Source organism: Carettochelys insculpta, chromosome 3, assembly GCF_033958435.1.
Source record: "Carettochelys insculpta isolate YL-2023 chromosome 3, ASM3395843v1, whole genome shotgun sequence".
Lineage (NCBI taxonomy): Eukaryota > Metazoa > Chordata > Testudines > Carettochelyidae > Carettochelys > Carettochelys insculpta.
In genome coordinates, this window is record NC_134139.1 from 12374393 (window position 1) to 12396832 (window position 22440).

The 22440-nt window shown below is 46.2% G+C and overlaps 1 protein-coding gene across 1 annotated transcript in view; it reads right to left on the reverse strand.

Annotated features, from left to right (window-relative positions):
- JAG1 (jagged canonical Notch ligand 1) overlaps positions 1-20758 on the reverse strand; it is a 36258-nt gene extending 15500 nt beyond the window's left edge. The window contains exons 1-5 of the mRNA XM_074989358.1: positions 20291-20758; positions 19294-19599; positions 8400-8451; positions 1823-2077; positions 464-524 (exon numbers count right to left, since the gene is read on the reverse strand). Of these exons, the coding sequence (XP_074845459.1) occupies positions 464-524; positions 1823-2077; positions 8400-8451; positions 19294-19599; positions 20291-20368 (752 nt within the window). The 5' untranslated portion in view covers positions 20369-20758. The remainder of the gene's footprint in view (positions 1-463; positions 525-1822; positions 2078-8399; positions 8452-19293; positions 19600-20290) is intronic.
- Between the last annotated feature and the right edge of the window lie 1682 nt (positions 20759-22440).

The following is a 22440-nucleotide window of genomic DNA, read 5'->3' on the forward strand; positions in this document are numbered from 1 at the left end:
ATTCCATCCCTGCTATTAACCTCTCAGCACTCAGAGCCTGGCTCAGAAATCCAAGGGAACCAAGAGATTTCACTAATCCCATTCTAAAGAATGCTTGACTTTTGCCTATTGATGGGAGAAGCTGGGTAGGGGGTTGTAGAATAAGGAGAAAAGCAATGCTGTATTTAGCTGGGCTGGCAGAAAAGTCCATATAATCAGCAGTTCTTTTAAAGAGACAAGTTGTGCCAATTTATACAGATGCAATTAGCTACTGCTCATTAGGAAATATTTGCCATAATTTGTTTGTTCCATTTGATTTGTAAATGCTGCCATTTACTCTTTAATCTGATGCATAGCTCATTCAATGCAACTGGCATGAGCAAGATACCCTAGCTTGAAATATCTGGACAACTTGACTTTAACCCTTGTCCAACGTTCACAGCATGAGTTGTTACAAATTTCTTAGCAAAGTCATTTTGTTTACCTGCATTCTCCAGGAATTTTGCAGGAACCATGCTTGGGACTACAACCCTGACGGCAAATAGCTGCAAAAAAAGTTAGAGAGAAGCATCAATCATTATGCTATTCATCTCCCACATGCTCACATTCGTGGGAATGTTTTAATCTCTAGCAAGTATTGTAATCCCACCAAAGCTGAGGTTTAACAAGTCTCCTATGTCAACTCCGCTGGAAAGAAAGATTTGCTGTCATAAGGCACAACCTATCAAGGCAGCTAATTGAAAATAGGGATTGCACATGATGTTTTAAGAACTTGTTAACCCAAAAGCAACGATTGTACAGGACCAAAGATGTAGCTGGACTGGAGCCCCAGCCACAGAGATTACCAGCAGCAGGCAGCTCCGCTGGTGGCTAGGTGCAGGACCCCACCAGCTGGAATGGGGCCTGTCTAGAGTGGCAGACACCTTTGCTCCAGCAACCTCCCTCCTCAAGAAGGCCTCAGATCCTGAGGATGCCAGACCAGGGAGGTCCAATCTGTGCAAGGATTTCTTTCTTCATCTGAAAGATGAGCCTTTCCCTCACCGTACCAAAAACTACTACTAAGCTTGGTAAGTAACCAGATGCTCTCTCCCATACCAGTGTGCACACACCATTTAATGGCATATATTTTATCAAACATTTTGCTGACTGTTCTTCTAGCTCAGGATTCCGTGTTTCTCCTGCCAAAGTTCACACTGTTAAGGGACTGGAAATATTACTCAGTAATGTCCACGGAAACCCAGAGACAACCTGGAACCATGCTGTTAAGAAGGTTTACTTGCCCATTCAAGTTCCAGGCAGGTCTTCCTTTGAAGCACCACACAAGGCGTTCTACCCCCATGATGGAAATATTGGCCCCACTTGAGTCAGTAGCAAAACTCTCACTGGCTTCAAATGAAGCCAGATTTTACCCACTCAGGCTATGATGTGGTTAATCAATGCGAAGAGCACACCTGCTAATATGCCAGTGTTTCCTGAAGTAACATGGGGCTCAAAAGAGATACAGCATAAGTTTTCACATGTCTATAAGTGCTGTGGGAAAATTCTACCCATTAAACAGGAAGTTCTGCAGAATTAAATCCATCATCTATATAATTGGTAGATGGGCAGCCGTAGTCACTGGCCAGACATTCTACTTTTATCCTGAACTACACAGAATGGTTCTCGTCCAATCGACCCTTGACTTCTCTGCCACTGCTACTATCCAAGCACTAGTGAGGATGCGATGGAGTAGATGGTTCTCATGTAAGAGCTGGGATGACATTAGCAACCTCAAAGGTTAAGTGCTCCATGCCCCCAGAGCTACAAAAGACCACTTGGATAGCCTCCAAAGTTAATTACAAACCTTTGCTGCATTCTGGCCCCATCCAGCCTTCCAGACAAGTTTTGTTGCCATTCTGATCACAGGTATGGTGGCCGAAGAAGTCATCTCTTGGTCGACAGAACTTGTTGCAGCCAAAGCCATAATAATGTTCATCGCAAGTCACACGGATCTGGTACTCGAAGTGGACAATGCCTGCGTTTTGTTTCAAAGTCTGCCACTGACGGCTGGGATTGATCATACCAGAGTGGGATGCCTTTTCGATAATGCTATCGGGATCTAGAAGTCAGAAGTAAAGGGAAAGTTAACGCTTTGTTAGTCATCTGCTCTGGATGGCAAGAAGTCAGTCTCACAAATAGGATTTGTGGAGACTGCTGCTGGCTGTTTTATCTAGGCCCAAAGCTAGGGAAAAGATGTCCCAAGTCTATATTCCATTAACTGAACTGCATGTTCTGTGTGCTGAACAGAAACCAGAGTGAAGTCAGCGAGAACAGTTAGGCTGATGCTAACCTCCTGAGCAGCTGATCCTTAAGTATCCCAACAAGAACCATAAGATTAGCAAACAGGAGAAAAGAAGTGGAACTGCATTTACTCTTACCTATAACAAGGATGGGAATCTAAGCTTGGAGCAGCCTGCATTTGCACTGATCGGTCCACTAGTATTATATGCGTTACTGTATTTGCAAAAACGTCAGGCCATAATACTACAACCTTACAAGGTAACTTTCCAAAGACTTGCAGGTTTCTAGAAGCCAGGTATAAAGAGTTTTCTACAGGAGAAAATGAGTGACATTTGGCATAAGCGATTGGTTTTTACTAGTAAATACTGTGAAAGTGAGCTCTTTAGAGGTAAGCTGACACTAGCCAAACAAACATCTGTGCAGATAACTCAAATTGCTTGTTAAGTGTAGGACAGACTTCCCCTCCTCTCCTTAAAGAGCATTGCACAAAGTTTAAACTTTGTTCTTGACAAGTAGTTACAGTAAAAGTGTGCTGGCTTTTTGAAACCTAGAACTGTCTAAATTGCAGCCTGAAATAATATTTCACATTAGCATGGAACATTGTATGTATCTGTGGTATTTCACTTTGTAGTCCAGGTCTCATGACTTAAATCATCTCACAGCGCCTTATGACCTTCTGCTAGCAGCACTTGCCTGCAGAATGAAAGTTTATCATAAGACAGCCAAAATACCCTTACAAGTCCAGTATGAAAACAAAAATAAAGTATTGGGCCAAGCCTCTGTCTATGGGAGAGTCAAAATTTCTGGGTAGAGGGGCACTTTGCCAGTAATGTGTTAAATGCTTTATCTGAAGGACTATCACATTTAAGTACTAAGAATTAAAATGAAGCCAAACATTTCCTTGTTCTTTCAGCATTTAAAAAGTTTGGGACCGGACATACAGCATACTTGAAGTCCAATAAATAGTTCCAGAAAGGTAAGACAACACATGGGCTATAATCTGTTTCTTCAGATATGTTCCTGAAAGTGCTTTTACCTTTCACAAGGAACTTCTAGACAAGATGACTATTCAGAGCTGTGCAAAACTTAATTCATCTCTAGCTGAAAAGAGAGACAAATAAATTAAGTGTTTGCTCTACAGAGAAACCTATTAATCTGGGTTTTAAACTCATTGTATTCTTGGATTCAGGAGTCCCATTTCTATTGCATTTTTACAGGTTAGAAAGTTATTGGCAGCAGCTTATTTACCTTGTGGTCTCCCCGGTTTTAGAATGGTTTTCCTTCTAACTCATTTTTCAGAACTAGGATTAATTTGTAATACAGCCCCCACCCCCGTCCCTAGCCAGCATGTACAGAAATGGGGTAAAAGTTTCAAAGGCACTGAAAATTATTTAAAATCCTGAAGTGACTGACAGTTTCTGTATTGCTTTAACTATATAGACTTCAAACTATTCTAGTCCCATCTGTACAACCCTGTAGCTTGAATGCAATTCTGTTCGTATAAAGCTGATTTTTGTAAAATTAAAGTTCAGCAAGGCACTTAAGCACATGCTTATCTGTTGGTCACCACTGATAAAGACACTCTCATGCTTAAGTCAGTCACTGAGTTGGGGGCTATGGGACTTTGCCAGGAGCGTACACTGAGTCGGTGGAGCATCTCTGCCAAAAGTGCTGATGAGGAGGATGGTGACAGTCAAGTTAAATCAGACATTATGGAACTGATTTGCTTTTGGAGCCAAGGCTTTTTAGCCCAAAATCCTTCCTTCCCCCATGCATGTCATTACACTCCACAGCACCAGAAAAGCCAGTTTCCTTCAGAAAACGGCACAGGGCTCTGCTCTTTGGGCCTCCTCCCTGGTTACCAGTCCCCCAATTCATTTGTACATATGTATGTTTCATACATAGGTAGCTCTGCCATGTGTCATGCAAGCTGCTTAGGTCTTTAGGTCCTTACACTCAGATGGCTGAATTCAATGGAAACACTCCCTTGAACGACATGGTAATTCAGTGCATGAAGGGCCATGAAATAAAGGCAACAGGGCCTGGGCCTTTTTTGGTCATCATTAAGTATCTTTTTTTCCTTGGAAATATGTCACAAATCACTGTGCACACAATTCCTCATCAGTTCACAGTTCAGATTATGAAAATGCTTTTACTCAAAGTACACCAGGTTCTTCCTGGCAGTCTTCCCTCACCCTTCCTCCAATCCCTTCTGGCAGCACAGACTTGAGGAGGGGATGCCACAGCCTTTCGACAGCAAGGATCCCTTAAGGTTAACAATGAGCACACATTGCTTTCTCTGGGCTGGCTGGCTTCATGTTTTTATTACTTGCAATCTTCATAATTCTCTTGACATCATCAGACCTGGGAATCCCAAGCTTTGATAAAGAAGTTAGAGCAAACATTAACCAGTTGGCAACTGGTGAGATGGATGATATTAAAACTTCTACCAGCTCTCTGATATTCAGAGCAGAGTATGGTTCAGGCAATGTTTGGCTGAGCTCCAGAGCTATCCCTGTTTCTCTACCTGGTGGTTCTAAAATTCTAAAAGCCTTTTATAGCCACATCTTTCAAGCGTGGCAAGCAGTTCTGGGACCCCAACTCGATCCCAGAGAAAATTCAATTTTCAGAAAGCGAGCACCCAACCACAAAAGCAAGGCACTGAAAGGTGCCTCTGGCCCCTCAAATGGATTAGCCACTTCTCAAAAGCTTGGTTTCCTGCACCTTCTGGCTATGGCTTACTAGACATGGAAGTCCCAGGCAGATTAACATGCTTCTCTGGTGTGTAGCAAATATTTCAGTTTATTTGGTTCTCTTCAGCTAGAGACAAATTGTTAAGTTTTGCACAGCTCTGAATAGTCATCTTGTTTGGAAGTTTCACGTGAAACCTAAAAAAGGGCTCATGAGTATATTTAAAGAAATTCAGACAGAAAATAGCCCATGTGTTCTCTCTGCTTTCTGGACGTTTTAGAGGACTTCAAGTCTGCTGTGTGTATAGTCTCAAACATTTTCAAGGGGTCATATGCTTAACTTGAACACACGTGCCACTGATACAAGCAGACTACCATAGCATCTTAGCATACCCTATGATGCTGGGTCAGTTCCATTTGTTTTACTGATGATGCCTCAGCAGACAGCAGTAACGAGCCACAACCTAATCAAGGACAAAGCTAAGAAAACCTATGGGTTAAATCCTGGCCCCAAGGAAGTCAAACCTCAGACAGGTTTACTCTCCAGTTGGCAACCCATGACTATCCCATGCCAGCTGACTTGGGCTTGGAGGAATCAGACAGAGACTATGTCTACACTAGCCCCAAACTTCAAAATGGCCATGTATCACATTAGCATGCGGGCGGCCGCAGCACTTCGACATTGACGCAGCTCACCGCCATGCGGCTCCTCCCAACAGAGCTCCTTTTTGAAGGTACCCCGCCTACTTCGAAGTCCCCTTATTCCCATCTGCTCAATTTCGAAGTGCCGCGGCCACCCGCGTGCTAATGAGGTGCTAAATATGTATTTACATGGCCATTTCGAAGTTTGGGGCTAGTGTAGACATGGCCTAAGTGTGATTAAATGGCCGTGTAGACATTTTGGAACCCAACCTGCTCATGGAGGTCCTGAACACCCACCCCACAGTTCACCAGCTCCAAGCCCCGTGAGCCTGAATCAGGCCACATGGCGTGGGAAGGGGTGTGTTTAACTGCAGCACAGTGGAATTGCTGGTTGAGACACAAGATCAAACAAATCTAGAATTGATCGCTTTAAGGACCACATTTTTATCAGGTGTCTCGCGTTCCAGCACAACAATGCCTGCTAGAACAGCGTCCTTGACACACTGGTCCTATGCCCTACTTTTCAGCAGCCCTTAGAGTCCAATAGAATTTAATGGGATTAAATGATTAGGGTTTCATAGGAAACTCTAGAACAGCAGCTTCCAAACTGTGGGTCATGACCCCAAGTCATTAACTTATTTTAATGATGTTGCCAGGGCTGACAGACATGCTGGGATTGAACATGATGCCTGAACCCCCTCACTGCCTGGGACTTAGATTCGAGGCCCTCTGCCTGGGTCTGAAGTCCTGGGGCAGCAAGGCTAGGTCTTCGCTGCCCTTTCCCTCCCCTATGGTGGCAGAGATTGAGTGGACTCAGGCTTCAGTCTTTGGTAGCAATTTCTGCTGTCAGAAGGGGGTCGCAGCACAAAAGAATTAGAGAACACCAGCTCTACAAGCCAAAAGAACTTCAATCATTACATTTAGCAAAATGATCATTCCCTGTTAAAAGTTCTGCAAGGATTGCCTTTCAAGATGGACACACAACGTCAGCAAGGTGGAAGTATTTGAGCAGGAGCATCACTTAGATGACCCAGTTAAAAATATACACTGGTGAAGCTTTTGAGAGAGTTTAATCAAGAACATATGCAAAACTAAATCTGCGCAGGGTCAAATATACTGCTGAGAAAAATACATGAGGCAGTTTTGTCTGAAGACAATTTTGCTTCCAGAAGATTACAACAAAGAAAGGATTCATTCTGAAGCTTTGGAAAGTCTGTTTCATCAAAAAAAGATGAGCTCTAATAATTACTAAAAATGGCAGAGGTCCAGGCTGGAAGAAGAAAAAACCCTTGGATCTTACTGTAAAGAAGGCCTTCATTTTAAATGCAGACCACTTCCATTTATAATGAGACACTGCCAGTAGAGCAGTACCTATGGATTTTTCCCCTGCTCAAATAAAGTTCATGGACCAAGCCCACAAGGTTCCCTGATCAGTGGTCCCAACCCTGAAGTCACACATGAGTGTCATAGGTCAGAGCAAATGGGAAGGAAAAACACAAGTCTCACTTTTTGGCAGTTTTCATGAGTTTTGTTGCTCATAAACTCCTTAACTTGTGGAACTAATGGGATGACTTACAAAGTTAGTTTTGTTCCTGCAATCTGTGCCAATGAAGCCCTGTGCCCAGAACGAGCCTCTAGGGAGACCACGCAGGCACAGGAGTTTGCTCCTACAAATTTAACAGAAAGAGCAGGGCTTTAGCACTTCCCATACAGCATGGTGGAGGGGTCCACAAACCTATCAGGAGTCCAGTCCCATTCCAAGCTGTGGGTGATTTAAGTAGCATCTCTGTCTTCAAAGTTCAAGTGGGGCTCAGAGCATTTTGAGGAGGCAGCTGGGAAGGGGCACGGGCATTGGGGTAGTAGACAGGAGATCCAATGTGAACTACTGCATTTCCAAGTGCTTATTGTGCCATCTTCAGCATGGGCATCTTAGGAATCCAGAGAAGGAATCACAATAGAGGCACAAACTCCTGAATTTAGTGGGACTTTTATACCATGAATATGAATATTTAAAAACAGGTACACCCCCCCCAGGGACAGTTAGAAAGAAGCAGTATAGCTCACAAGCCACTGGTGTTTATAGTTTCCCCTGGCTAGCATGTAAAGCCAAAACTGGCCACAAAGATACAGAAACTGACCAAAGTCAAGAGATTCCAGGGGGAGATTCTATGATCTTCCCCATCACATCTCCTATGTGTGTCGACCAACTTTATCAGGCAGGGATCGCTATGTATTCTGGAACTGAAAAATCCAAGTCCCCAGAGAAGAAACCTCCCCCCCCGACCTAAGAAAAACCAAGTACCCCCACTAGTTTCTCATCATTCTAAAATCCTCTGTATAAGATTATGTTAAGTCTCACTGTGGCTTTTATGAAGGGATGTGTACCCTAGAGTTAACATTTTCAAGGATGCATACATGACTGACACTTAAATCCCACAGACAGTCGAGAGGATGTACGCCCTGGCACCCATTTTTTTTTTTTTTTTTTTAAAATAGGGACTTGTGCTTTTAAAAAAATTGTACCCCCTTGCTGTTTTGACTTCTCCCCTCTCCAAAATGGATAGAGGCCATACCATCATACAGCCTCATCTAGGCCTCGGCCTTGCAATCTGCTCCACGGATTCCTGCTGCGTGTAACTTCCCCATTTCTGTAAGGGGCTTTAGAACCACATACAGAGGTGTAATATAAGTCCCACCCTCTAATCGTGGGAGAACATGGGCACAAACTTGCCCTGTTAACATAAAGGCCTTCCAGCAAAGAGCTAGCTCAGGAGTGGTGAATGAGTAAATCAAGACATGAATACTTACTAGCAGTGTCATTGCTGTAATCCCATGCCTCGACAAGCAACGTATAGGATCGCTGCAAAACAAATATAAATTAGTGCCTCAAATAGACAGAATTGCTCAAACACATATGCATCCGACGGGGAAAAAAAATAAAAATCAAGCCTCCTACCCTGGAGACTGTATCCATTTAAAAACATAAATGGGCAACAGATTATACTTGAGACAAACATGATCCTCTCAAGTCACCTTATCCAGTCTGACTTGAGACCTTTCGCCTCGGATTGCTCATCTTTGTCATCTCTAATGCATCTTATGTACTTAGCCAGGAAGTACAGCTTTTGACACTGTGCAGCAAGTTAGAATATGGCACATTTGGCAAAGCTGTCCGGACCGGGAAGGCAGGGGGCAGGGCAGACAGAGCAATATAATCAGCTGCGTGAATGGAGTTTAGTTACAAGACTTCTGCTTTGTATTTCATTTTAGATCTCCGCATTTTTTCCAGCCCAAAAGCATGGGGCGTTGCACAGATTATTCAGCTTGGCCTCAGCTCTGCCGTCTCTGGAGGACTCTGCCTTTCAGCACCCCTTTGAAAGCTTTGTCTGCACTAGGCCATCACTGCTCCCACAAGTATCAGGTAACCAAGGCAAGACCTGATGAATCTCGGAAGGGGGTGGGGCGGGAGAGGCTCTGGAAAACAAAGCCTCGGCTCATGCTATTTGGCGGAATTAGGGAAGTGGGCGAAGGAGCACACACCTATGTGTCAAGTATCAGAGGGGCAGCCGAGTTAGTCTGGATCTTCAAAAACTGCAAGAAGTCCTGTGGCACCTTATGGACTAACAGATATTTTGGAGCATAAGCTTTTGTGGGCAAAGACACCTGTGTGTCACGTTCATAGACTAATCTGCCAGTCAGGGCCCTAGCATTCCCACAATAAGCAGCATCCACTAACCCAAGAGGCTGCTCCAGGCTGGAAACATGCCAGAGCCTGCTGTTAATCACCCTTTATCTTCCAACCCAACTCAGAAACAAGTCATTAGAACTTTCTCCACCTTTATTTTGCTCTGTTCTAGCCAGTATTTCCCCCCCAATATGGGCATGCTACCAAAAACATCTGGGTTTAGACAGCTTTTGTTTTTAAAACCCAAAGCACTGAGGAAAAAAAAGGTAACAAAGCAGAGGTGGTGTGTTTGATTTAGTCAGAGAAAAATGTCAAGTTTTCAGAGAGGCGGTGTGAAAAAACACAATGCCCAAGTTAGAGCGTTGTGCAAGATAAATTGAGGGCTGTTTGTTTCACATTCAGTTGCATCGCCAGGTACCAGTCTGTAAGGATTGTTGCATGCAGCAATTAAATGCTGCTTTACCAGAAATAAACAGTTTATGAGGAAATATAACTGCAAGGTGCAAGCACCAGGCAGACTTCAAAACTGCTCCTTCCCTCCCCTCCCCCAAAAGTCAAAGCACACTAATTTCTCACGACTGGACACAGCATGCAGCCTTTGAATGAAAATCTACTTCGTGATGGACGCTAGCTTGGAAGCCAGCCTAAATACGTTTCATATTCAAAGCAGACTCGGATTCCATTTCGTTCACTGATAACTGTGGGAAAATGCTTTGAAAAAAGCAAGCAAAGCAGGGCGAGCCAAGACATGTGCCCAGCCTTCCAAGCAAAGTATAGATCAGCCCAAACCATTTGTGGTTAATATTTCATCAATAAAGTTACACATTATTTGTTACTATTCTGGGACAAGCCCAGCAACTTGGAGAACCCTCACGCCTCCCCTAAAAAAGGGCTCCGAGACAGCTTTAAAAGGCTTTCCCACACAAGTCAGGGTAAGAATTCCTGAGACATAATTAAATGTACATTTCACTTGTGGTATGGCTACCATCACCTCTCCTCCTCATTTAATTACAAACACCACCAAGCCCAAGACAGAGAGCATGGCATGTTACAGCAAGCTTGCAAAAATATTATGATACAACCAAGCATATATTATAACAACAACTTGCACTATTTTAATGAAGTTCAGGATGTTTTCCTTTTGGCCTTGCATAATTGTTTTGGAAGATGTTCAGTCTAAACTCACAGCAACAGCTCCTACTCAGTCGTTAGGCTTGTTTACCAACACAATCCACCCTGGAGGAAAGGAAAGGCAAAATTCCTGCTTTAAGTGCTACTGTGGCTACATACCTGTGTAACCACTTCTCAGCAAACCACTTGATTTAAAACACCTAACAGGGCAAACCTTCCCTCTCCCTCCCAACAAAAAATTACTTGCAAGGGTAGTTTAAAAGAAAAATAATTTAGCTAAAGAAAGCCACATTTTATGATTGCACAAGAACAGTCATCTCCAATTTGTCGTACCCTTGGTAACAGAAGATAAAATTTGTGGCCAAGGAATTAGAAAACCCCCTCAGACACAATCAGATGATTGCATTAATTGGACCATCCCACGACAAGGAATTTTTCTGCCAGACTATCTAGTGTTGATATGTTAGACAATTTTAAAAGGTGCCCATGATTTGCACTTTACAGATCAACAGTTAAGATATCTCAGGAATGACTTCTCATTGCATGGAGGTTTAGTTTTTCCCATGCCCACTACTGACCTCTGCACATCTTTGAATACATATGCATCCAGACAAGAATTCCACTTTATGCACCTTGTTCCACCGAAGCAAGGTACCAAGCAGTAAATCACTACTGAATTATGATGGAGTCACACCCAATTAGCCACTGTAAACCTGATCATGGCCAGAATGCAAAGATTCTAGCATGAGACCAAGGCTGACTTGAAAAGAACTTCAAGCCAATAGTTTGTGGTTTAATCAAGACCAAGACCATGCTACAAACACACCACCAGAGTCACATCTGAATGAACAAGCAGTCCTGTAGCACCTTAACGACTAACATTCATTATCTGATGCTTTTAAGGTGCTACACAACTACTTGCTATTTGTGAAGCTATAGACCAACATGTCTAACCCCTCAGACTATATACCTGAAGGATTTTAACAAAGCTGTGAGATAGTTCAAATAGCTGGAGTTGTGTTCACTAGCCTAGGGAGTACTTCATTCATGTGGAGGTTGGATAAATATCCAAGTGAAACCAAGTTCTCTTGAGGAACCTTGAGAGTTCTACGCCAACACCACCATATTTATTCCCGATCCATAAATGACAAACCCACAGAAAGCTTTCATCATCCTTTAAATCAGTCACTGGTGGTCCCTTGTGAGGGTGGGACAGGATAAGGATGCCTCTTTTCAGATTATTCAGTGCTTTATTAAATCATATCCACAATGGACACACAAGCCAGGAGGGTTTTTAAAAGCAGAAGTCTTCAGAAGAAATAGATGTCAGTGTTTTTGCACAGAGGACTGACTTCCAAGTGCCCACACACAGACCATAGAGGCCAGATTTTCACAAGCCAGGTACTGACCCTACTCTGGAGGGGAGGAAAGAAAGAAGGAAGCAAGGTCCTTTAAAATACCCTTCTCCCCAAAATATGGGTGGTTTGACCATTTGGGATCTTGGCCAGACAAGTTCAAGAACAGCAATCCAACAGTACAAGGCAGCCTGGAATTTCATTGTCATTTGTGAAGGAATTTCCCCCTTTCAGGGTTGCCACTCCTGTCCTAGAGGTTTTACCACCCACGACACCTGCCAAGGCAGCATTTTGCCTGCTTAGCAGTGTGAGGTCCCCGTTTTGACTTTTGTCCATGTTTCTCTTCTGTCAAACAGGGAAATCAGGTTAACCACAGCAGTGCTCAACCTGTGCCCTGACAGCCACATGTGGAGACAAGCCTAGCTTGCAGCTCCTCTTGCCCCGCCTGACTCTCAGGCAGCCTGCCAGTCACTACTCACTCCATGCTGGAAGAGGAGGCAGCGAGCTGAGGGATGCAGCAGCTCCACCCATCAGCTAGCAGGAGGCATGGCAGGGAAGACAGAATGAGGAAGAGGGGATTTGAGGGGGAGGGAGCGTGAGACGGACAGAGCCCAGAGCAGATTTACAGCTGGCCACACCACCACTTCCTCAGAATGTCTCAGCAAGGTTCTCCCTGTGGTGCCCCATCACAGACCACAACAGGGAAGCAAAATGGACCACACAAATGCTAGGTCCCATCAGGACCATCCTGTTGGCTCCTGCTCCATCTGTTGGCCGAGCAGCTCTTCAGAGCTGAAGAGTACTGTTTTGCTGTATTTTACTGGATGGTCTCTCTGGCAGCAGAAGGAAGACAAGTCTCTCATCATCTTTGTTGAGCACAATGCAGCTGGCAAGCTCCTCACTGGGTCTCCCTACAGAAAACATCTCCCTTCACATTTTACCCTGTGCACCAAGAGGGCATTGCACGCCACTCAGGTCTTGTTTATCCAGGCAACAACCTCACCTCCCACAGGCCAGGCCTTTGAGAACTTCAGAGCTTAAGTTAACAGACTTTGCATGCACTGCAGCATATCAAGTGCATTTGTCATATGGGCGCATTAACTCCTGACAGTGCAAAAGCTGCCCTGTCTTGGCTCTGCTGACAAAGGTAAAGACTTCATTGACACGTTAAAGATGGAACTACAAATGTAGCTACATTAGCAGCTGCCAAGAGCCTCTCTGACAGCACAAGCCAAGCCAGTCAAGAACTTGTGATACAGTTGTCCCCCTCCTGCCAAATGATGAAGGATGCGAAATTACCACTATCCAAACTATGTGTGCTGCAGCCAACAAACCAGGCTGATCTTTGATCTGGCAAGCCTGCTGGAATAATGAGTATCCTGTGAATACATAATGTGCTGAAGTTGCCATTGTGTGAAGTAAGTCCATGGTTTGTCTGGGAGCCTAGCTCTGCTGAGTCTACTGCTGCTTCCTGTTGCTTGTCCTGTATTAGCATTATTTTTGGATAGGCCCCATTATGTCCTGTAATCCTCATTGCAGTCAGTACGGCCACGCTATTGTTCTTGGTTAATATTAGCAGTCAATGCCTCCGTCTGGGTGGCCGGACTACAATGTATTCTAATCACAGCACTAGAATGCACTAACTAAACAATGCGCCAGGAAAAGATTTTAAAAAACCTCTGGCATCTCATTTTCAACAGACTTTCCCCCCCACAAAGCTCTCACTTGTCACCAAAAAGACAAATAAGTAGGCCAAGGTATCGGTGATTACTTTAAACCCTCCCCAATAAGATTACCCACCATTCTTGTCCTTTTCCCTACCTGTTTAAAGTATCTCAGTGGTAATTAAATGCACCAGTTACAAAAGGGTGGCAAGGTTAATAGAAAAAATACCAAGTGGCCAGCCAAGCAAAACAGTCAGGTTCACACAGAGCAAGTCCGAACAAGCGGCCTTTCTCCTTATTACCCAAGTGCATGAAAACTGGGCTGAGCTGGTCATGGACTCGACATTTGACTATTTACAAACCACTTTAACCACCTCTAGCCACATTCTACCGTCTCCTTGGCATACTACAACAGCAACGAGCGTAACTGATGCTCCCAAACAGTGACCACAATCGCCATGGCCAGGCAGCCACAAAACAAAGCGGCAGTCCTGGAGCACTTTAAAGGCTAAAAAAATAATTTATTAAGCTTTTGTGGGACAGGCCCACTTCTTCAGATCTGGAAAATTCCAGTCAAAGATACGAAGTGGGTCTGTCCCACGAAAAAAGCTCATCACTTAACAAATCATTTTGTTAGTCTTTAAAGTGCTACAGGACTGCTGCTTTGTTTTGTGAAGCTACAGTCTAACATGGCTACCTCTGTGACTATGCAGTAGCAAGTCACTAATACCCCTTCATTTTCCCTTGAAATATCCTCCCTCATCTCTAAGGCATACAGGTTACTGGTTGGAGTGGCTTTTACTACAAAGACCTTTTATGCAAGGGATTCCATGTTGAAATCACAGGTTAAGACCAATCCTGTTCCCAGTTGAGTTTAAGTCTATTAAAAACTGCATCTGAAGTCCATAGGTTCCAATGGACTTTTAGATTGATGGACCAAGCCTAGGAAAACGTGCATCTAGGTTTTATTGAAAAGGAATTTCTAGTCTACAGACAGAACAGCAGCATCTCATGTAATGAACTGCATCATTGGTTTTAATAGCAACACAAATTCATGTACTTACACTCATCTTCAACTCATAATGAAATAAAGGGACATAAGGTTCTAATGAACCCGGGGAAAGCTAACCCAGAAAAGTATCAAATCTTATGCAATACAAATTCAGACTCCCAGCTACATAGGTTATGAGAAAACAGTGCTGAACTTACAACATTTAACGAAAGCTTCCATGCATGCTTTAAGAAGAGCTACCAGATCAGTTCCTACTTAAGTCAGCTGGATCAGGGCTTTTCTGGTATGCACACACTTCATTTGTTCTGGGTTAAATAGGGGGATTGACTGACAGACTTACAACTCCTGGCACTAGAATAAAATGGATTCACACTGAATCACAAAACTGGAAAGCAATACAAGAGTCCCAAAAGAAGGGAGGGAGAATGTCATGTTATACATACACCCCATTTAGAACACTCCCCTATTCAAATCATTGCACTGGAGGGGGAGGGGAAAACACCATTTATCAATAAATCAAGTGAAATGTTCCAATGTTGATATCTTCTTCCCTGGATAGGGGCACTACCTAAAAATTAAGACTGTCAATGTTACACACACCTGTTCTGTCCTTCCCATATATTTCCTACTTTGTTTGGAGCGTGACCGGAACCTTAGCTTTAATCATTTGGAGTTTGCTACTGCCAATTTTAAGATGTTAATTGGAGAAGAAAAAAAATCTAGCCTTAGAGTTTCTGAACTACTGGTAAAAAATAAGGTATCAACTGAACAGCAAGTCTGATAATATTTGAACAATTGTGAGTAATACTATTATATTAGGGTGGACAGACTAGTGTTTTGGAAGTATCATGTAAAATTAAGAATTACAGCCTATAACCAGAAAAGGGAGGAAAAAGTTTGTATGTCTGGCTGGAGGCTACTGGAAGAAAATAGGTAATGCCAGGCTGCAAAGCTTCTTCCAAATCTTCAGGAACAGGCACAAGTTAAGTTGATCCGAAGACCTGGTGCTTTCTGAGCCCCACAGTGCAATACAGGAAAGTTGTTTTAAGTTTTGCAGTGAAGCAAGTTAGAAATTTTTGCACTTCAGACTCTTGGTGCCTTGACACTACCATGCCAACATTAATGATTACAAGAATCAATTTCATTTTTCAGGATGAAAAAGTCATTTGAAATCCAAACTACATATGCCGCAGCTGCCAACTTTGACCTGCCTCATGCTTGCAGCCTCAGTGAACCCAAAGTATCGCGGCATAAATACAAAATTATTGCTGCACTTTATCCTTTAAAACTTAAGAAGCCAGAAGAGTTTGCAGTCTGTTTTGGGAAATACCATTCTTAAAACAGTTTAAATTATTCTTTTTGGATTTTGACTTTTACAAACATCCAAATTATGCTCAATAACCTTCAAAAGAATCTTTAATGTAAGGAACACGGAAGTTTTTTTTTTTTTTTTTTTAACCTGATAGGTCTGTATGTCCATTAAAGTTAAGAACGTTGGTGACGTTTTAAAATGACTTGAACATTTAGCTTAAGGACTAGTTGTATTTTTAAAGAATTGCACTTTGCAGCATTCTTTTGCATACTGCTGCAGGTGCAGCTTTCTGGATGTACTCTATTTCCTTCATGCTGGTCCATTGTCCTGTTGCCTAGCAACTTATTCAAGCCTCCAATCACTTAAATGAATTTACAGCCCACCATCTCCACACCCATTCCTCACAAGGGTGCATATCAAAACCTGAACAGCAAATTCTGCTATGTTTTTAGAAGGCAAGTACCAACTCTTCAACTCTATACTAGTTTAGGAATTGACTAACAATTAAAGCAATCAAAGCAACCTTGGATTTTTTAAAAAAAACAAACAAAAAAAAACACACCTTTCCTGGTTAATAAAAACATTGACAGATTTAACATCTTAAAACTAATTTTCAACACAAGGCACAGGGAAAGTTTGGCATGGGAAAAAAAGATGTCAAAAAAGTGTAGTCACGGCAACAAGCCTTCCTGGTGGTACTCACTAAAGCAAGAATGTCCAAGAAAAACCCTTCCTCAAACAGAAAGACAACAGAACTGATGCATATTCAAAGGCTACTATGAATTGGCAATATGATTAACACCAGGCTCTGCTTTGTGTTAACCTTCAGTGGAATGTTCAATTTAGTGTATACAAGTCAAATGTGCACCTGACAAATTGTTACAAGTCAAACTTTTGTTTAAAGTAAGCTTCAATGTGGTAATTCAATTAAGTAGGCCTGAAGTTTCCATTTCGCAGACTAACATTAGCCCCACATAAAAAGTGATTCAATATTCTAGTCATGCCTTTAAAAAAAAAACATTAGGTTGACTTGAAATAGTGTGTATACCCAATTTGAGCCCCAGTGAGGGCTTTGCCACACCAAGGATTCCTTTGTTCAAATTCTTCAAGGATCACAACTGCTAACAGTGAATGCCATTTCCCCAGAGAAGGGAAAGCAGGTTAGATAATTGGTTGTCACCTCAGCCTCAAGACAATTGGTTTTCCATAGGAGGGTATGAAACAATTTCAGAGTTTCGCATCTGACAAAGTGAGTTTTTGCCCAGGACAGACTATATGTAAATCTGTTAGTCTTCAAGGTGCCACAGGACTCAGAGTTTAGAATGGAGTCAGCACTTCTAACTTCCTGCCATCCAAAAGACTCATGAGAGAGGACAGTGCAAAGCAGGTTTGCTACTGCCCTGCTATTCCAGTTTGATTAGATCCAGGTTACAGGACAATGGAAGCAATTTTTTCACTGAGTGGAGACCAGCTAACACACCTAGTTGGGATTGGGGGATTTGGTGGGTTTTTTTTTTTTTTTTTTTTTTTAAACTCCTGGGGCTGGGCGGGGGTGGGGTGGTAAATGCCTTCAGACTTTTGCACTTATGTGAACAAGTTACCAAGGGGCTTAAAAAAATTCAGCACACTTCAGGTTTTTCAGCTAAAATAAAAACCACCCTAAACTTTTTCCCCAAAGGCTGGTTCCTCAAGAGCCCAGAGCAGAAGGCCCTATGACAACTGGCTGTACTTCAAATACCAGAGATCTCTACAGAGACATTTATCCTTTTGATGGCATATTTGGAAGGAGATAAAGCCCAGCCTTTTAGGGCTTACGTTTCCAATACCGAATAGTCCAGCAAACTGTGCAGGTGTACTTTGTAATGCTTCCAAGCACATGCTCGAGATCAGCCTCTTGCCTCAGCAGCCTTCAGTTCTTGGGGAGAAAAAAAAAACAAATCCCAACCTGATAATCACTGAAGGCAGGTAGGAGGCAGCACAGACCATTTTCAGAACACATGGCTGGCTGCCTGCCTGCTTGGGTTCAGGGCCTGCCCTACAAGGGGGCGGTGTGTGTGGGGGGGGGGGGGGGGGGAGAGATTGATATGATGATCCAGGGACTCCTTTGGTTCTTATCCCAGGCAGAAGGGAGCCTGGGAGGAGGAAAGAGTTTGTAAGCTTCAGCAGCTCTAGCCATGGGAGCAGCTGGGGATGAGAAAGGATGTTCCCTCCCTCCCCCAGCATGCAGTTAAAAGCACTTTATTTTCTTCCCTCGCAAGGAGGTGCCCAAGGTCAGACTCCCGAAGCCGTATTAATGCTCCTGGGTTAGAATGACTTGACTTGCCACAATGCTGAGAACGAGCACTCAGAGGCCCAGTGAAGCTTGCTGTGCAGGGAAAGGCACCACTTTTGTTTTGGGGCATGGGGGAAGCTTAAATTTAGGCCCATAGCTTTGAAATCTTAGCTAGGGTAGGTGACCCTAACAGAGCTGAAATATACCCAGTACAGGCACACAGCAAGAAGAGCGACTACTGTTGTATTCCAAGCAATGGTTTCATGATCATTAGGGGAACTGGCTGTATTGAGGGCTCAAAATCAGCTAGAGCGGAGGCTCCAATAAGTATTTTCACCACCCCTCTCCCCACCCCGTTTTGGAGCACAGTGAGGAAGCACCAGGAGCTCTGGGAAGTACTGAGAATTTCAGCCCTAATTGTATTGAAGCTTCCTGGTCACAGCCAATGCTATTGTGGTCAAACCCTCTTTAATATGTGTATTGCCCCCTCAGAAGTGAAATATGCTCCCTCCAGACCCCTCCCCACTCCCTGCACTGAGGCTTTGCCAGAGGTCTAATGCTACACTTCTAGAAAGCACATGGCCCTGGGCCCACTCCTTGTGGTCTCTGCCACTAAGTTTGCAAACACAGCTGGGGGGGGGGGGGGAGGGAGGGGTGCTGGAAACCCTGGATCACTGAGCCAGCTGGCCAAAGGGTTCTTTTTGGTTGGGGGGGGGGGCGCAGGTGAGAGGTGGGGAAAGAGTCCAATGTACCAAGGTGGAAAGTTAAGCCCAGGCGCTTTTCATTTCACTCCTGGTATCTGCCAATCCCTCAAGCCCCGTAACAAGATTCCCTGAGAAGTTGGCAACTAGTTTGCAAATAGATGCAGCAGCAGCTTCCATCAACACCAAGGCCTGCAACAAGATTCCCCTTGGGGGAAAGCAGGCTGCTTCCCCCAATGCTCCCAGGGCAGCGAGCCAGCCATGACACACTCTTTTCACATGGAAGCACAGGACAGCCCCCATCCTGCCAATCTTTTGGCTGCCACACAAGCCTTAACCAGCAAAGGGGAAAAAGTGAACTTCTGACCTCATATCATTCTGAAGATCCTTATTGGTGCTGTGCAGCATGAACAGCTCAGGTTTGCACCCCAGCCCACCTAGACCAGTCTCATTTGTAAGGGACTGACAGGGTTTGTAAAAATCTACTCTAAATTCCCCATGCGCTTATTACAACACAGAGGCATAAATTTCCATGCAGAGCCCCTTGAAACCCCCCCTGCACTGACTCACCGGCCAAGCAAAACTGAAGGGGAGAACAATCCGGTTCCTTTCGTTATTCCGGTTGTATTTCAAATTAAAGGTATTTCCTCCGATGACAGGTGTAGATCCGGACCCGAAGCTGCATGGGCCCCCAGCCGACACCCGGGATTGATACTCCTTCAGGCAAACTTTAAAATAAGTATCACACTCGTCTTTGGTGCACTTCCTATCTAATGGGTTTCGGGTCCCATCGCAGCAATTCCCATTCTGCAACTCGCCATTCACGTTCTGCATGGACAAGATCTCCAGCTCGAACTGGCCCGAGGCTTGAGTCACCTGTTCGGCCCAAGAAAGGACAGGAGAGAAAGACATCAGTGGTGGGATTCGTGGCTGGAAACAGGACAGGAGGAATTCACTCCCGAACGCATGTTAGAGAATCACTAAGCTTGCAGCTGTAACAGTCAGGCGCACCCCAGAGCAGCCTTACAGAGCCTAGACACCAACTCCCGCCAGTAAGCCAGGGCAAAGGACAAGCCTAGGAGAGAATCCACTCCAGCAGGCTGGCTTAGGAAGTGGAACCAAGGCTGCGCGTGTTAGGGAGGGAAAGAAAACCAAGTGCCACCTCTCTGGGGCACCCTGGAGATTTTAAGACCTCTCCAAAAAGGACCAGCACAGAGGCACTGAGGAAAGCTGGCAATTAGCCTCGTTAACAAAGAGGCGCAACAGCGACTGGCCCCGCTCTCCCCTCCCCGAGAAAACCTGCAGCGATGAAGCCTGGCTAAGAGGGGACGGGACGGGACGGGACGGGACGGGACGGACCCCCCCGCCCCCTCTCGCTAAAGGGCTCAACCGCCCCCGGGTCTCCTGGAAGGATTTTGGGCTGTCTTGCACCAGCGGCTTCTGCAGCGGGGGGCCAGCTCGGGGCACGGGAAAGCAGGGGCGCGCCGCAGCCTGGCTAACGCGGGGAGCGGGGCATGAAGGCGTGGGGGCGAGAGCCGGAGCCCCCCGGGCGCTCACGCCCACGTACCTGCCCCCGCAGCCAGAGCAGGGCGAGGAAGAGAGCCAGGGCGCGCGGGGCCAGGGCTGGCCGCCTGGGTCGGAGCATGCCGCCTGCCGGGACGCTCCTGCTGCTGCTGCTGCTGCTGCCGGCTCCGCGCTGCTGCTGCTGCTGCTGCTGCTCCCGCCTGGGCTGGGCTCCGCCGCTCGGAGCATGCACGAGCGCAAGACCCCGCCGCTGTCCCCCGGCGCCGCAGCAGCGCCCTGCTGGCCGGTGCGCCGCAGCCCGGCCTCCTTTTATCCCCCCCGGCCGCCCGCGCCTTTCTTTGGCCGCCGATTATTCGGGGGGCCTTGGAGGGCTTTTCAAAGCGCCCGGCCACAGCGCGGCTCAGCGCAGCACAAAGCGCCCCCCCGGCCCCCCCGCGGGACACATGCGCCGCGCGCAGAGAGAGGGAGCTGGACGCCCGTCTGCCAGGCGCGCCGCTGCCGGCCTGCTTCATCTATCCCGCGGCCGCGGGAGGGGGAGCCGCCGCCGGCGCATGCGTCTCTATTAATATGCATGAGCGGGGCGGGGGGGCGGGAAAGCGGGCGGCCCTGCCTGGCTCCCGGGGGATGGGGGAGGAGAGAGAGGCGGGGCGGGAGGCAGGGAGCTGCGCGCAGGTGAGAGCAATAGCAGCCAGGTAGGGGCGGGGCGGGGAGCTGGCTCAGCCGTCCGTGTGCAGTGGGAGCGGGGCGCGCAGCAGGGCAGGGGGTAGTGAGAGCCACCGGGGCTGCAGGGAGCGGGTGGGGGTTAACGCTGTGGGGTGTAGAGGGGCAGGTCCTCTCCCCCGCGCCCCAGAAGGCCATGCAGGGCCCGGCCAGTATGCGGCGGGAGATCCGCTGGGAGGCTGGGTGGGGGGAGCGGCGGTAGCAGACACCGGGCGCCAGGAGCCTGCCTGCGGCTCGCAAAGCCTCCGGGCCCCGCTCGCAGCTGCGGCTCTCCCGCAGCCCCTCCCGCGCTGAGATTGCAGCGACTGGAGGCCAGGCCTGCCCGAGGGGCGAGCCAGCTCCTAGCCACGTGGGTAGCGCAAGCCGGTGGCGCCCCGCCGCCCGGGAGTCAGGCCGCTTTGCGTTCACACGGGTCTTTCCCTGCTTGTCCCGCCCCGCTAGGGAGCGCTCCCGGGGGGGGGCGGCGGAGCAGGCACTGGGGTGTCAGCTCCTGAATCCCAGTGGGGCAGGCTGGGGGGACGCTGCCCTTGGTGTCCTGCACTGGAGGGCCCTCCATCTGCAGGGGCCTCCCAACCTTGGCTCGCAGGGGGCCAGCCGATGGTTTCCTCCTTAGTCGTGGTGTCCACGGCTGGGGTGCGAGCAGCGCTTGGAGTTCACAACCCCGGGAGAGGCCCGGGGGAATTCACTCCCTTACTTTCTAAGGCTGGCTGCACACTCAGGCAGGCCCCACTGCATTGGGTTATATGTACCTGGCTACACCTCCATATTTAAGAACAGGTTATTAGATGGATGTCTCTCAGGGATGGTTGAGACAGTACTTGGTCCTGCCATTGGGGCAGGGGGCTGGACTCGATGGCCTCTCCAGGTCCCTTCCAGTCCTAGTGTTCTGTGATTTCCTCGGCCATCCTGAAGCTTTTCTTGTCAGGTTTGGATGAGAAAGCTCAGATTCTGATGCAATCACAGGGCTCCAGGGTTGGGAGAAGGAGGAAACCAGGATTTAATAAGGTGCTTTGTACACTGGCCTGTTCATCCAGCAATGCCAATCTCAGCACTCAAATTCTTTCCCTTGTTTTCAATTCTCTGGCAAAAATAAAGCATATGTTTGGAAATAATACCTTTGATCTCAGCACAGGCCTTGCCTCCATTTAAAATATGCCAGGCTTGGGGCTACTGTAGGTGCCCAGAAAAATCAGAAGGCAATTAGAAGATTCACTTTCAAGAAAATAGCTTCAAGTACAAAACCAGCCAAAAAACAATTCTGCCTCTCCCTGGCACTGGCTTGGTAGAATGCAATGTGTTGTGATTTTAAATCCATTCCCACATAGCCCTGGGACATTATTACACAGATGCATCACTTTCTTAGAGGGAAAAAAGCTGACATTATGACAGGTTCTGTGCATCTACGACTGGTGGTTCTGAGGTTCAATTTCTTTGATTAAACAATGTCAGTTTGCAGGGCTGCAAACATGAGAT